Source organism: Dermatophagoides pteronyssinus, unplaced genomic scaffold (assembly GCF_027571235.1).
Source record: "Dermatophagoides pteronyssinus isolate colony J.1.1.1.1 unplaced genomic scaffold, Derpt_VIB-CSIC_2022.12 sq0027, whole genome shotgun sequence".
NCBI lineage: Eukaryota > Metazoa > Arthropoda > Arachnida > Sarcoptiformes > Pyroglyphidae > Dermatophagoides > Dermatophagoides pteronyssinus.
In genome coordinates this window covers 301,003-315,666 of record NW_027461551.1, presented here as the reverse complement: position 1 = coordinate 315,666, position 14,664 = coordinate 301,003, and the positions used below count along the sequence as shown (strand labels likewise).

At 30.2% G+C, this 14,664-nt stretch overlaps 3 protein-coding genes across 3 annotated transcripts; 2 read left to right on the top strand and 1 right to left on the bottom strand.

The window, feature by feature from the left end:
• Positions 1-431: 431 nt before the first annotated feature.
• LOC113793844 (uncharacterized) lies at positions 432-3,930 on the bottom strand. The gene is made up of 6 exons (XM_075823380.1): positions 2,828-3,930; positions 1,953-2,750; positions 1,465-1,872; positions 1,084-1,408; positions 816-1,004; positions 432-733 (listed from the first exon to the last, which is right to left on the bottom strand). The coding sequence occupies exons 1-6, from the start codon at positions 3,404-3,406 to the stop codon at positions 585-587; spliced, it is 2,448 nt and encodes an 815-aa protein (XP_075679495.1). The 5' UTR covers positions 3,407-3,930; the 3' UTR covers positions 432-584.
• A 1,204-nt stretch (positions 3,931-5,134) lies between these two features.
• LOC113793843 (uncharacterized) lies at positions 5,135-12,773 on the top strand. Its single transcript, XM_075823382.1, has 4 exons — positions 5,135-6,118; positions 10,819-11,950; positions 12,031-12,117; positions 12,187-12,773. The coding sequence occupies exons 2-4, from the start codon at positions 11,101-11,103 to the stop codon at positions 12,771-12,773; spliced, it is 1,524 nt and encodes a 507-aa protein (XP_075679497.1). The 5' UTR covers positions 5,135-6,118; positions 10,819-11,100.
• Positions 12,774-12,813: 40 nt separating this feature from the next.
• Positions 12,814-14,658, top strand: LOC142645882 (uncharacterized). The gene is made up of 2 exons (XM_075823384.1): positions 12,814-13,389; positions 13,460-14,658. The coding sequence occupies exon 1, from the start codon at positions 12,814-12,816 to the stop codon at positions 13,321-13,323; it is 510 nt and encodes a 169-aa protein (XP_075679499.1). The 3' UTR covers positions 13,324-13,389; positions 13,460-14,658.
• Positions 14,659-14,664: the final 6 nt, after the last annotated feature.

The following is a 14,664-nucleotide window of genomic DNA, read 5'->3' as shown; positions in this document are numbered from 1 at the left end:
TGAATCAGTGGCACAAAAAGAAAAAGAAAAAAAGAAAATTTCAAATTCAAACAAATCGATTCAATTGAATGTCGTTGATTGTCGATATCGAATCTAGAATGGCAGAATTTCCTCTTTCGCTCGATTCTTGAATTTTTCTCCCAGAAAAAAAAATCAATTGTTTTCAAGTGTTTCGTTGTTGTTGATGTTATCGAAGTCCATTCACCGGGTTAAATCCATTGGAAAAAAATCGATAACCGACTTCAGAAAAACAGAAAACAAAGTTTCATCCAAAGTGCGAATCGTTTTGTTTTCGGTTCTGGTTTCTGGAACTTATTGATACTATTATTATAATTAAAAACAATGACGACCAAGTGTTAAATAACGAAAACAAAAATCGTTACAAATTAACACTTTATAACCCACAAAATGGATGTTACGAAATTTGTAAAAAAAAAAATTTTTTTTTATTAATTCACAATTGCATAATTAGTAGAAAAAAAATTAATAAAATTTTTTAAAAGAAAAAATTATTATTATTAAGTTATTAATAAGTATTTTATCTGACCAGATTGGTTATTTATTTTGTTTTCATTTTTTATTTTTCAGTGGTTATTGAACATTTTACCACCACCACTAGTTCCACCACCACCAACACCGCCTTTCATTTTGGATGCAATTTTTATAACACTTAATGGAAAATTATGATTTTCCTGTATTAATGAACAACCGGGTACATAGATCACAGGTACATCTTTTAAATGAAAATTGAAAATGAAAACGAAATCAAAATTAATTACATCATCAACATTATTATCATCATTATCATTACTTACGATCAGGTAATTGATATAATTTGGCTGGTAATTCAGAAAAAAATTGATGTTTCATTGCATCTTTCGAAGCAATCCGTTCTCTTGGTTCTAATGATAAACATTTTCTAGCTAATGTTTCAGCATTTGTTATTGATAATAATTTTGGAAAACAACGTCCTAATTGTTGTGATTGATAGCAGGTATTTTTCACTGTAAATAATGATAACGACGATAATTGAAAAGTTTTGTCCCACAAAAAAAAATCAATCAATTAATAAAAAAAACTTACAACAATTAAACGTAATAATCGATTGATATGTTTCCCAATATGATTTTGAAGGTGTACCAAATACACGAAATATTTTATCCAATTGATCAGTTGGATCACGTACACCTGGAAATGCAGGTGTACCACAAATCATTTCAATAAATATACAACCAACACCCCATATATCTAATGATGTTGAATAATTTCTTGAACCAAGTAATACATCTGGTGGTCGATACCATAATGTAACAACTTCATTTGAATATGTATGTGATGGTATTGATTTGGCACGTGCTAAACCAAAATCAGCTAATTTTAATTCACCTTGTTCCGATATTAATAGATTCTATTGAAAAGGTAAAAATTTCAGATAAAATCAATCAATATTATTACTAGGTTTACCTGTGGTTTAAGATCACGATGTAAAATACGACGTTCATGACAATATGAAAGACCACGTAATAATTGAAACATAAAAAGACGAACATTTTTTGGATTTAAACCATCTGGATGACGTTCCAAATATTGACTTAGATCCGTATCAACATATTCAAATACTAATATTAATGTTTGCCTGGTATGTACAATATCATGTAATGTAACAATATTTGCATGTTTTAAACCACGTAATAATGATGCTTCACGTATTGCAGTGAATGGTGCACCTTCTTCGGCTTGTAAACGAATTTCTTTCAGTGCAACAACACGATTTAAAACATTACTAAAACCTTTATAAACAGTTGCATATGATCCTTCACCAAGTTGATCTAATTTTAGATATGAATCTAAACGACCAAAACCATTTGAACACTGTAAAAAATGATAATAAACAGAGGAAAAACATGAAATAAAATGAATCGAAAAACAAAACAAAAAAAATCCAAACATACCGATATTTCATAAGCACTAAATCTTGATATTGAATGTTTTACCGGACGATCAATATGATTATGTTCACCACCAAAATACATTGATACAGGTCTAGCACCACTACCATGATTATGATCCAACGAATTATTATTATTATTCTGTTGTTGTTGTTGTTGTTCCATTGATTGTTGTTGATCCATCAATGATGGATCAATTGGATGATTGTGTTCCAATTGTTGCTGCTGTTGTTGCTGATGATGACTATGTAAATCATAAATATCTGATTTTGGTCGTCGAAAACCAATTTTATTCATTTTATTCGTTTTATCTCTCATAATAACTTGTTTAAATAGATTTGTTGTTGTTGTTGATAATGATTGTTGTTGTTGTTGTTGTCCAAGTTGTTGTTGTTGTTGTTTTGTTTGTTGATCATCATTTAAACTTGAATGTTCTAATAATGTTTCTAAATGATCCGGTATTGTTAAACGTTGTTGTTGTTGTAATTGTTGTAAATGATAAATTGATGTTGATCTTGGTGGTGGTTTAGGTATTGGTCCATATGATGTTTTATCACCAAAAACATTATGATTATGATGATTATGTTCAACAATCATTGTACTACTATGACAATTATCATTTTGTTGTTGTTGTTGTTCATTATCACCATCAATATCATCACCATCATAATCATCATTATCAATAGGATGATTATGTTCAAAATGTTGTTGTTGTTTTGGCTGTTGTTGATTTGAATGATGATGATTATCTTCCAAAACAACATCATCCAATGTTGTAAATTTTATTATTTCAACATTATTCTGTTAGTGAGAAAAAAAGAAAGTTAGAAAAGTTTTAAGTTAGAAAAAATCTTCGAAAATAGACACCATTAGCATACCTTATTATTATCACTAAATTCGGATGAAATTTGTTGACGACCATATTGTTGTTGATAATAATCAATATTATTAAGGCTATTATTATCATTATTATTATTTGATAATAATAAACTATTTAAACATTCAAAATGTGATGAAAGACGTTTTTTAAAACGTTGTAATTTGGATTTTTTTTCATTATTATTCGTATTATTTATAATATCACTGGATATTGATGGATGGAATGTTTTCGATCTGACCATATTTGTTGTTGTTATCGTTGGACAATGGTCATTTGGTTGATGATCATGATGAATATCGATGGCACAATGTTGTTGTTGATTACCATTATCACCATCAATCATCGATGTAGTCGATGATGGTAATGTCAGTGATGATCTTCTTCGTTGTTCAATATTATTCATAGTATCATCAACGATATTATCATCATCGGCGGTGTTACCATTCATAGATTGTTGATGAAATTCATTATGATTTTGATTATGATTTAAATGATTCGGTGGTTCATATTGATTAGATAAATTATTATTTTTTGATCGTATATGATGTTTATAACAATATTCATAATTGATTGACATGATTCGATTTCGATTCGAACAAAACCAAGTACGAATTCTTTCCTCAAATCAAAGATAAAGTTAAAGGAAAAGAATGAAAGAAAGAAAAAGTCAGCCAGGTAGCCAAAAAGAATATTACGGCAATGCGGTGATTGTGTTGTTGTTGTTTGTTTTTGCCCCCAGTATCACACTGGTGGTGGTTGGTGGTTGTCAAGGTAATTATTTATCGGGTTTTGTTTATAGTTGGGCTACGATGATGATGACGACAAATGTCAAATTTTTTTTTAATTGAAAATTTTCTTCCATAATCGATAATGCATAATAGATTCTTTGGCCGCTCATCAAAAAAAAACGATCAAACAACCATGTTTTGAACGATGAATTTGGTTGAATTTTCGCCCAAAGCAAAAACCGATTTTTTTGACAACAAATATTAAGCAAAACAAAGCAAAACCCACACACACACCACAATCCACCAAAAGATGATACTATTCGAAATCTAAAAACTGTTTTTGTTTTTTTTCTTCCAATGTTTTGATGTGTTTTTTGGAATCGACCATGTCGCCCATCACATATATAACATTTCCTTCACTTTTTTCTATGCCACTACCACACTGTTCTGCTATATTGGTGAAAATTAGAATAAACACAGATTTAATGAATGATCCATTCTTATTCAAAAAAAAAGAAGAATCCAAATTCAAATCCAAAACGATAGATGGCGATAGCTGTTTCAGGTTTTTTGATTAAACTACCCTAATTTTAATGGATTCTACCTTTGGATTCTAGCAGCTGGAGAGAGAATTCTGGACATTTCGTTATTGGATTCTTCTATGGATTCTTCAGTCACATTTATTATGGAATTCTGTATTTGGTATTCTAACCCATCATCATCATCATTCGGAAACGACCAAAAACAAACTAAAATTCTGTTGGATTCCGTTCTCATGATGATGATGATGATGATGATGGAATTATTATTATTTTGAAACAAAACAAAACAAACATGGGCCACCCACGCTTATACAAAAAAAAATTAAATTAGAAAAAAACTGAAACAAAAGTAGAAATTCCTGTCCCCCCTGTATTATTAGTTTAGTTTTCTGGGGGGTTGTTTTGTTTTCGTAATAATACTGTTGTCGCTTGGAGTGAAGAAAATATTACACCTGGATTTTTTTTTTTTTTGTTTTGAATTCCGCTCTGGAGAAATCAATCCAATAAACAAGCCGCATCCAATTCATCGATGACAACAGACAAGCATCGTTCTTCTTATTAGTTTTTTATTCCAGAACATCAAAAACATTCCACATTTATTGAAAGACAGCGAACGAAAATCATTTTTCTTTCCACCCTCCCCCTTCATTCATTCATTCCGTGTTTTTCGCTGCCTCCCTCCCATTTTTTTTTAATTTTCAATTTTTTTTTCATTCAAAAAAAAATCACACCAAAAAAACAAGCAAAAAAAAATTTGATGAGAAAAAAAATTGTTTTTTCTTTTACTCCCCCCTCTCGCCTCGCCGAATACAACCTTTTTGTTGCAAAATACGCCCATTTTTTATTCTTTTGAGTCTACCACTACTTGATTATGCCATTCGCTTTTCTTATTCTAATCAAAACCACTACTACTAATACCATAATTTTTTTTCATACACTTTTTCTTTGAACGTCTGCCTTTTTTTTCTAATGGTTCAAATTCTCCTCCCCTTTTTTTCCTCCCTCCCCTCTCAATATACATCTCGGTTTACAACGAAAATAAACAAGCCAAGCAACCAAACAAGCCAAACCAAAAATCTTTTTTTTTCTTCAAAAGTAAAAAAAACAACACTACACATTTTGACACGCGGCTGCTGTTGTTTATTATTTTTTACAACCCAAAAAAACAAAACAAAAACAGTGCGGGAGAGAGAGAAAACTGCCAAAGAAGATATTATTCAATGTTGGCTATTCTTTCATTCATTTATTTTGAGTAACGAAAAAAAACAAGGATTCATCATCATCACCGATCATCATCGAAAACAACTTGAGCAAGTTTTATCCATTCTTTTCTTTTTTTTTTCGTTGCAACTATTTTCTTGACCACTACTTTTTGTTCGTATTCGACTCACCCTCGTAACTTGCTCGTTTTTTTTGTTGCTCACTCCCAGTTTTTTGTTGTTGTTTTTGTTTTTGTATCCGCAAAAGAAAAAAAAATTCACATCATCATCATTATCATCGATCGACCGAGAAAAGAAAAGAAAAAAAAGAAAGAAAAACAACCAAAAACCCGAATTTTATCCTGTTTTTTTTTGTTTCTTCTGGTTACTAAGAATAATTCCCCCCTTCTTTTTTTTGTTGAAAAAGGTTGTTATTCGAGTTTTACGAATAAAAAAAAACATTCGAAACATTCTTCTTCACTGTCTGTGTGATGTCCATCTTCATCGGATTTTTCTTTCCTAAAAGATTGAAAACAATTTACCTTCCGAAAACAACATGATTAAAAGAATCTTATCAGAATCTTAATGATTACCATGTGTGGTTTGTTTGTTTGTTTGGTGTGTGTTATCGACAAATATAAAACATCGGTTAATCAACAAACTTTTGAAGTTATCATCTTTATCATCATCATCATCATCAGATTGATCAGTGAAACTAAAATCTTTTTAAATTAAACATTTTTCTCGTGTTTTGTTTATGTTTTTTTTTCATCTAAAATTTGACGAAAATTCAATTTCTCAACGAATAAGCATCCATTTGGTAAGTTTAGTTTCTGTGTTCGAATTGGTTTCATTCGAGAATTTCGAATCGATCAATATCCGTATCAATCTCAGAATGTTTTTTCCCCTTATTTACAGCCAAAAAAGCAATTTTTTTTGACCAAAAGTAGTGAAAAACAAATATAGCATCCATCCATATTTCCTATGAAGGTTGTTGTCGTTTTTTTTTTTTTAAATATGTTTCGCCTGGCCGCATCAAATTTATTTTTATTTTTATTTTTTTCGCCTGGAATCCCAAACAGCAGCAGTGAGAAAGAAATGAAAAATGTTTTTGATGATGATGAAAAAAACGAAAAAAAATAGGGAAAGCTAGCCCAGATAAACAAGCCGTGTTAAGTAAAAAAAAAAATATTACATTACATAACATCTATTTTCAGAGCAAAAAAAAAAGATAGAAAAAAATATGGTGAAAATATTAGTGGTGTATGCGTGAAAGCTTGTTTTTTTTCTCGATGGTACTGCCCATTTTTTTCATCCTCCTCCCTTTCTCATCCTCCTCCTTCTTTAAAACATTCGATTATTGCTCTATTCTCAAACTACAAAACGAACATCATTTTTTTTTCTTTTTGGATGTTTTTTTTTCATATAAAAAAATCGTGGTCGTTTTTTTTCTTTTCGGTTATATGATGATGATGATGAATATGATTCTGGTTTGCAAAACACATATATATGTGATGTGTGTATGTAGTGTTCTCTTTTTTTTCTTTCGCTCTTTGGATTAGTGATGCTTATGATGATGATGATGATGGCCTGGCTGAAAGTAAATGATGATGATGCTGTGTAGAAAGAACCAAAATGATGATGATTTTGATCATGAAAAATGTTTATTTTAGTTTTTTTTTCTTCTCCAAAAATGATGATTGAAAAAATATATATGGAATAAAAAGTCCATTGACCATTTGACTATTTCGATTGACTGACTGACTGACCTGTTATGGTTAGAATAGTTGATTTTTTTTTTTGTTTTTGATGAAAAAAATGATGTTTTGAAATTGTTGAAAAATAAAATTCAGGTGAAATGTATCCACCTTTATTTTTTTTAAATCCAGGATAATAAAAATTGAGGGATATAAAAATATTCATTAAGATGATGATGATGATGATGATGTAAAAGGGTTAATCACCTTTGATTGAATATTATGATTGATTTTTTTTCTCTGAAAAAAAACGAAAATTGAAATAGAATCCATTTTTTTTAGATTAAGTTAAGCAAACACACAGATAGAGAAACTAAACCAGAATCCAGGAAAAAACAAACCAAGAATATATACAGAATTGATGTTATTCAACCAAAAGAATTTAATAGTTTTTTTTCTTCTTTCTCTGTCCAAAGAAAATGCCATCAACCATGATGATGATGGCCGACAAGAATTTTTTGTTTTTTGTTTCGTTTTTTTCGAATTATTATTATTATTATTTCTGTTGTTGAATCCCTAAAGATGCTTTTTTGTGCTGTTGTTGTTGCTGATGTTTGGGATGCAAACAAAAACAAAATGAGAAAATAATGCTATAAGAATTTTTTAAATTCTTTTTGTTTCAGTCATGTAGAGAGAGAGAGAGAGAGAGAGAGAGAGAGAGAGAGAGAGGAAAGAAACAAAAAATGATGCCCAAATTCTCATTTGATTCCGTTCTCAATTTGATCGGTAGGTTTGGTCAAACGGTATTTTCGTATTTAAAAACTATTTCAACAGACAATGTTTAAATAGTTGTTTCTGTTACCGATATTAAATTTCATTTAAAACATTGTGGTGATCGGCCTTTTTTTGAAATTTGTTTTTCTTCACTGCCCGATGGATAAAGATGTTTGAAGTTTTTTTTTCGATTCGAAAACATTCGAATGATAAATTCATAAATGACATGACACAGAATACATGCTCATTTCGAATATATGATTCTTTTGGGAATTTTGTTTCGTTTTTAATTTCCGCCATTGATTCCTTCAACAAAGAATATTCTTTTTTTCTTCCTCTTTTATTGAATTTAATTTCTTTTTTTTTAAATTTGAAATAAAGGAGAAAAACTATGTTGACAATTTTTGTTGTTTGGGCCTTCTTCAAAGAATTTTTCCTGCTGAAATTCTTTTGGGATGGAATGAAAAAAGTAAAATGAAAAAAAAAGAAAAATAGCATTTGCAGTAGCTATTTCAACCAAACCAACCGAACCGAACCAAACTGTGTTTTTTCATTGAAATGATGATGAAGGAAAAAAAATGAAACATTGAACGAACGATGGTGGAAAAAGAATTCTGTAAAAAATGAACGAGAAAAAAAATCCGATTTTGGCCAAATTTCCTTTTTTTTCTTTTTCTTTTTTCTTTTTTTCTTTTCGGGTTTTCGCTCCCGAATCGGTGGACTAGAATCATGGAATGGTGTTTTTTTTTTTTTGCTTTTTTCATTATTATTATTATTCTGTCTGTCTGTATGTTGTTTGGGCTTGATTCTGTAGATTCTTTCGTCGTTTTTTCTTTTTCTCTTTTTTTCTTTCTTTTGTTCTGTGTTGTGAGTATATTTCTTTTTTCTTTTTTCTTTTTTTTTGGTTGTCAGAATTTCTTTTTCTTTTTCTTTTCTTGTTGTTGTTGTTGTTATCTAACAATAAATACAACAACAAAAAGTCTGTCGTTTTTTTTTCTTTTCTCAATTTATTCGTTCGAATAATATATTCTTGGTTGGTGGTTCATGTTTGGATTTTTCGTTTTTTTCGGTTAAATTTCAAATGAAACAACAACAACAGAAAAAATCGATGCCAATGGGCTTTTCGCATATTTGTTTTTTTTTGGTTAAAAAAACAAAAACAAAATTCCAAAATTGAAATAGGCAAAAGAGACTATTTCAACAGAATGCGAATCAAGAATAAATATTTATTTTTTCAATTTTTATTTTCTCTCTCCCCTTAAATTCTGATAGAAATTTTCCAAACAGAAAAAAAGATAGGTAAAGAAAGCAATTTCTATATATACCCAGTTGAATTGAAAGATGGCTTTATTATCATCATTTTGGATTTTGATTTTTGTTGTTGTTGTTTTGATAATGATAATCCTAAATAAAACCAACCACACGATCAATTTTTTGTTTCTTCTTTTTTTTATATTCAAATTAACAACAACAACAACAAATATCCACCCGGAATATATTTTTTTTCTGAATCCGCTATTCAACAACAACATCCCCCCGCTTTTTTCTTTCTTTCTTTTTTGTTGTTTTTGTTTTTACCCAAACAACAACAACAACAACAATGAAAAATAATAATAAACGAAACAACCAAGATCATCATCATTGCCGCCGTCAATGTTTTTTTTCTTTTTGTTTTGTTGTTGTTGTTCCAGGAACAACACTATAATAATAATAATAATAGAATCCTATAAACAATGAATTTTTTTCTTTTTTTCTTTTGTTTTTTTTTGTTTGCTTGCTTCCACCCCCGCCGCCCAACATCTTTCCATATTATCCCCCTATTCTCTCTCTCTCTCTCTCTCTCTCTCTCTCTCTCTCTCTCTCTCTCTCTCTCTCTCTCTCTCTCTCTCTCTCGCTATCTATTTGTTTTTTTCTCTCTCGTTTAAATTCAATTCCAAAATTCTGTATATGTCCTAGCGTCGACGCTATCATCATCATCGTTATTATTCTTTTAAAAGAATCGGGCGATGATGAACAACAACAACAGCGATGGCAGCAGCAGCAGCAGAACGATATAGTTTTTTATTATTATTCTATCACATTTTGGGATTTTTTTTTCTTCTTTTTTCTTTTTTTTTTTGTTGTATGCCGGAATACTAATAATAATAACAACAACAACAACAACATTTGGGCGTGTTTTTTTCGTGTCTTTTTTTTGCCAATTCTGTCGTTAGCTTGCCTGAATTCTGGTTGGTCGATTCTTTCGTTCGTTCGTTTTTTCTCTCTCTCTCTCTCTCTCTCTCTCTCTCTCTCTCTCTCTCTCTCTCTCTCTCTCTCTCTCTCTCTCTCTCTCTCTCTCCATTCATTCATTCATTTTTTTGGTTTTGGTTCGTCGATTTTTCTTCGTTTCGTTTTTTTTTCATTTCATTTTGGTTTGTTTTTTGTTTTCATTTTGGTTGTTGGATTTTTTGTTTTTGTTTTTGTTTTCTTTCCTGGCTAGGTTTTTTTTTGCTTGTTTGATGATGATGATGATGTGTGTGTGTATTGAATTTTCCACATCACTAAAAAAAGAATATAGTAGTGGCAGATTTATCACTCATCACCACTAACCACTTATTTTCTATACCACTACCCTGAATCTAACACACAAACATTCCTTTTCTCATTCATTTTACCCGCCAAACCGAACAAACAAAACAAAACCCGACGGATATTCCCATCAATTTTTTTTCTCTACTTTTTTTTCGGTTATTATTTTTGTTGTTCATGTTTTTGTGTGTATAACACACACACACTTACACTAGCAGTCATCATCATTTCGGATTCTTCCTTTTTTTTCTCTTTTTTTTTCTTGTTTTTTTTTGTTTTATTCTGATTCTAAATGTGGTTGGCAGAAAAAAAAGAGAGAAGAAAAAAAATTATTACATCAGATTTGGCTAGACTTGTTCTTGTTCTGGCCTTTTTTTTGTCCAACAACAAATACAGTGAATCTTTGTATTTTTTAGAAAAAAAACATTTGATTTTTTTTTGGTTTCTAAAACTTTTTTTGGTTTCTTATTTTCATTCACAGAATTTATACCATTTTGATTTACGTTTGTTGGTGGTGATCGTCGTAAAAAAAGATTCTTCTGAATCTTATCATCAGTTACCTGAATCGATTCTGAAATATTTCTATTTTTTGATGTGTTTGTGCTATAGGTGTTTGTGAATCAATTTACAACGAAAAAAAAACACCGAAATTCTTCATCAAAAATCCGTGAAAAGTTTTTCTTTAAAAAAGAATTTTCCATCATTCAATGTAATGTGTTTGTGTAACCGGTAATTGATATCCATCAAAATAAATTTAAAAATTATGTCAAAAACTTTTGCTACTATTCCAACAACAACAGCCAATAATTTAATGATTACTAATAATAATAATAATAATCAAAATCAATATATAATTATTGGTTTACCGACAAATACAACAGCAAATCAATTTCAATTACAACAACAACCACAACAAATACAATTACAATTACAACAACAACATCCACAACAACAATTACAAATACAAAATTATTCTACATCGAACAATCGAATAATAGCAACAACAACAACAAATAATAATAATAGTGATAATTATACAATTAATATGGGATCATTTAATTCAAGTAGCTGTTATGATCAAGCAGTTGCAAATATGATGTCAACAAATTATGGTGGTTTATTATCAGCAGCATTTGCTGATCCAATGCGTTCATTATTTGGTGTTAGAAATTTACCTGGTAGTAATGGTACAACAACAACAACAACATCAAATGGAACATCATCAACAACAACAACCGGTAATAATCAAAATAATCAAAATTCTACTGGTGGTTCATCATCTGAACATTTACAAGCAGTTTATGGTACTAAAAGTACACATCATCATCATTCACATCATATGAATAATGCGAATACAAATGGTGGTCAACAAATGGCTGCACATCAACAACAACAACAACAACATCATCATGCCCAACATATGCAACAACAACAACAACAATCTCATCATCAAACATCACAACAACAACAACATCATAATCATCATCATCAACAACAACAACAACAGCAGCAGCATCATCATCAATCGCAACAACAACAACAACAGCAACATCAAAATCAATCGGATAAAGATTTTCTTTGTGAATTATGTAATAAACGTTTTTCACAAAAAGGTATGATTTTTCTTTTCATATTTAGAATTTAGAATAGTTTTTTGAATTTAAACAAAACAAAAACAAAACATTTTTTTCAGGTAATCTAAAAACGCACATAAGATCCGTACATACAAAAGAAAAACCATTTACCTGTCCTGTTTGTGCAAAAACTTTTTCACAAAAAGGTATGATTTTTTTATTTTTGTTGTTGTTGAAATAAATTTATGATTTTTTGATTTTAATTGAAATTTTAGGTAATCTTAAAACACATATGCAACGTCATGCTGGAACATTTCCATCACAGAAACGTAGTACAAGTAGCCGACGTAATACATTAGCTAATCATCCAAATAATCCACCAAATCCAGCAGCTATGGTTGCTGCTGTTAATGGTCATCAACATAGTGGTGGTGGTGGTGGTCATCATACGGTTGAACGTGTTTCATCAGCATCATTAATGCAAGCAGCCGCTGCATATGGACCAAATTCTGTACTTGATCTTGGCATTGGTGCTGTAGCTGCTGCTGCTGGAAATCCAAATAATAATAATAATAATACAGGTGGTCATAATTCAAGAGCAAATGGATCACAATCACGATCATCATCCATAACGGATGATGATGGTGGTTCATCATCATCACCATTAAGCGATATACCATCAGCAGCAGCAGCGGCAGCTGCTGCAGCTGCCGCAGCATCATCACATCATTCCAATTTATTGAATGCAAGAAATCATCTTTCCAGTGAGTTTCACCAACAGCCGTTGATGGCACAAATTCCATATTCCATCCATTGTTTGATTGCTAGGTCGGAACAATCAAAAAAATTTCGAAATCGGTAAACAACAACAAACCGGTTCAACAATAATATATCCAACAACAATGATGTCAACAAATCGTGTAAATTCAGGATCATCATTATCATCATCATCTGCTGCTGCACGTACAATTCATCATTCATCATCATCATCTTTAAATCAAGCTACTGGTCAAGCGGCGGCTACAATTGTAAATAATCCATTAGCTGCACATTTATCATCATCAGCAGCAACAGCAGCCGCAGTATCTAGTTGGCTTCCAACTAATTTAAGCCAAAAATCTTCATCAAACAATGTTGCCAATAATAATAATAATAATAGTGGTGGTGGTGGTGATGGTCACAATAATGATCCAAATGATCATTTTCTAACAACACCATATGGAAATTTTGCATCACCATTAAGCCGTTTATCATTGTTTAGCGGTACAACATCCGGTATGTATGCCGCTTCGGCTTCAATCAATAATGGACAGCAACAACAACAATTATCAAATAATGGACAAAAATATCGTTACAATAATAATCAACGTAATAGAGCATCGAAAACAACGGTTACAACAACAGCAACATAATGATGATTTTATCAAACAAAAATAACATGTGACCATACGAACCGCTAACATTTATCATCATTAATTGTATGTTGAAAATTCAAAAACGTAAAATTTGACTTTTAATTCTTGTTTTTGTTTTTTTTTGAAATTCTAGTTGCAAGAATGGATATGAAGAAAATTGAAAAAAAAACAAAATACATTTGCTGGATCTCATTATCATCATTTTTTTTTCTTGTGTGTGCGTGTGTTTGGTGCAAATATTTGTCCAAAAATTCAAGAATAATGTCTCTCTTTGTATGTGTGTGTGTATTATTATCATATTGTTTTTATACCACCAATCATCATCATCACCGTTATTCATCAATAGCCACCGCCGCCGCCGCATAAACCAAAACAACAACAACAACAAATAATATCTATTTCTGTATTTCTATATTTGTAAGTGTTTCATCATCATTATCATGATCATCCATCATTAAATTTCATTCTCTATTTTTTATCTTTATAACAAACAAACAAAACAAAACAAAACAAAAAAAAAGATGTGATAGTCACTTTTATTTTATCGTAACAGGAGAAAAAAAAAGATATTGACCGAAAAAAAAGGAGAAATTGATACAAACACACTATAGAATCATTGATGACATCGAATTTGGATGTAACATCATCATCTTTATCATTCTTTATATATATAAAAAAAACATTATTGAAAAAAATATGCCAATTTTGATATCGAAAACAAAACAAAAAAAATTCTCTCTTCATATGTATAATGCACAAATCTCTCTTATTCTCTCTCTCTATATATATACGTATTTTGGGATAGAAGACTTCCGATTTGATTTTTTTTTTCATTTCTTACATAAACTTGTTATTCGCGCCCACCTCTCTTGATGCTGTATTGTTATAATTCTTCGTTAACGATGAATAACCGAAAAAAGAAAATTATAAATGTCCACTTGAATTCCAATTTTATCATCATCACCACCACCACAAAACAAAACAAAAAAAAATTCTGTTTGATTTTACATTTTCAAAAAAGAAAAACTTGGCAATTTTTTGTTTGTTTTTTTTTTGCTTTCTAGTCGTCTCTACAACAACAAAATTCTGATTTCTAAAAAAAAATTGTTTTGATGTCACCACACTATTATTCTGTTCACACCAAACCATAATGAAAACAAACAGACAAATTCCATCTTGAAAAAAATGTAAAAAATATTCTGCATGCAACGCCATCTATTGGATGACAATTTCCAACAAGAATTTATAATGACCAAAAAAAAAAAATTACAAAATTTTCTTTCTTTTGACAAACTTGATTACATTTTGTTTTTAAAAATTGATAATTATTATTATTNA

What these genes read in the sequence shown, in the direction of transcription:
- LOC142645882 (XM_075823384.1), top strand. Translation starts at nt 12,814, where the DNA reads ATGATGTCAACAAATCGTGTAAATTCAGGATCATCATTATCATCATCA.
- LOC113793843 (XM_075823382.1), top strand. Translation starts at nt 11,101, where the DNA reads ATGTCAAAAACTTTTGCTACTATTCCAACAACAACAGCCAATAATTTA. An exon ending in TAAACGTTTTTCACAAAAAG is followed by an intron (nt 11,951 to 12,030) that starts GTATGATTTTTC and finishes CATTTTTTTCAG; the next exon opens with GTAATCTAAAAACGCACATA. An exon ending in AAAAACTTTTTCACAAAAAG is followed by an intron (nt 12,118 to 12,186) that starts GTATGATTTTTT and finishes TTGAAATTTTAG; the next exon opens with GTAATCTTAAAACACATATG.
- LOC113793844 (XM_075823380.1), bottom strand. Translation starts at nt 3,406, where the DNA reads ATGTCAATCAATTATGAATATTGTTATAAACATCATATACGATCAAAA. An exon ending in TTAGTGCTTATGAAATATCG is followed by an intron (nt 1,873 to 1,952) that starts GTATGTTTGGAT and finishes CATTTTTTACAG; the next exon opens with TGTTCAAATGGTTTTGGTCG. An exon ending in ATTATATCAATTACCTGATC is followed by an intron (nt 734 to 815) that starts GTAAGTAATGAT and finishes TTCATTTAAAAG; the next exon opens with ATGTACCTGTGATCTATGTA.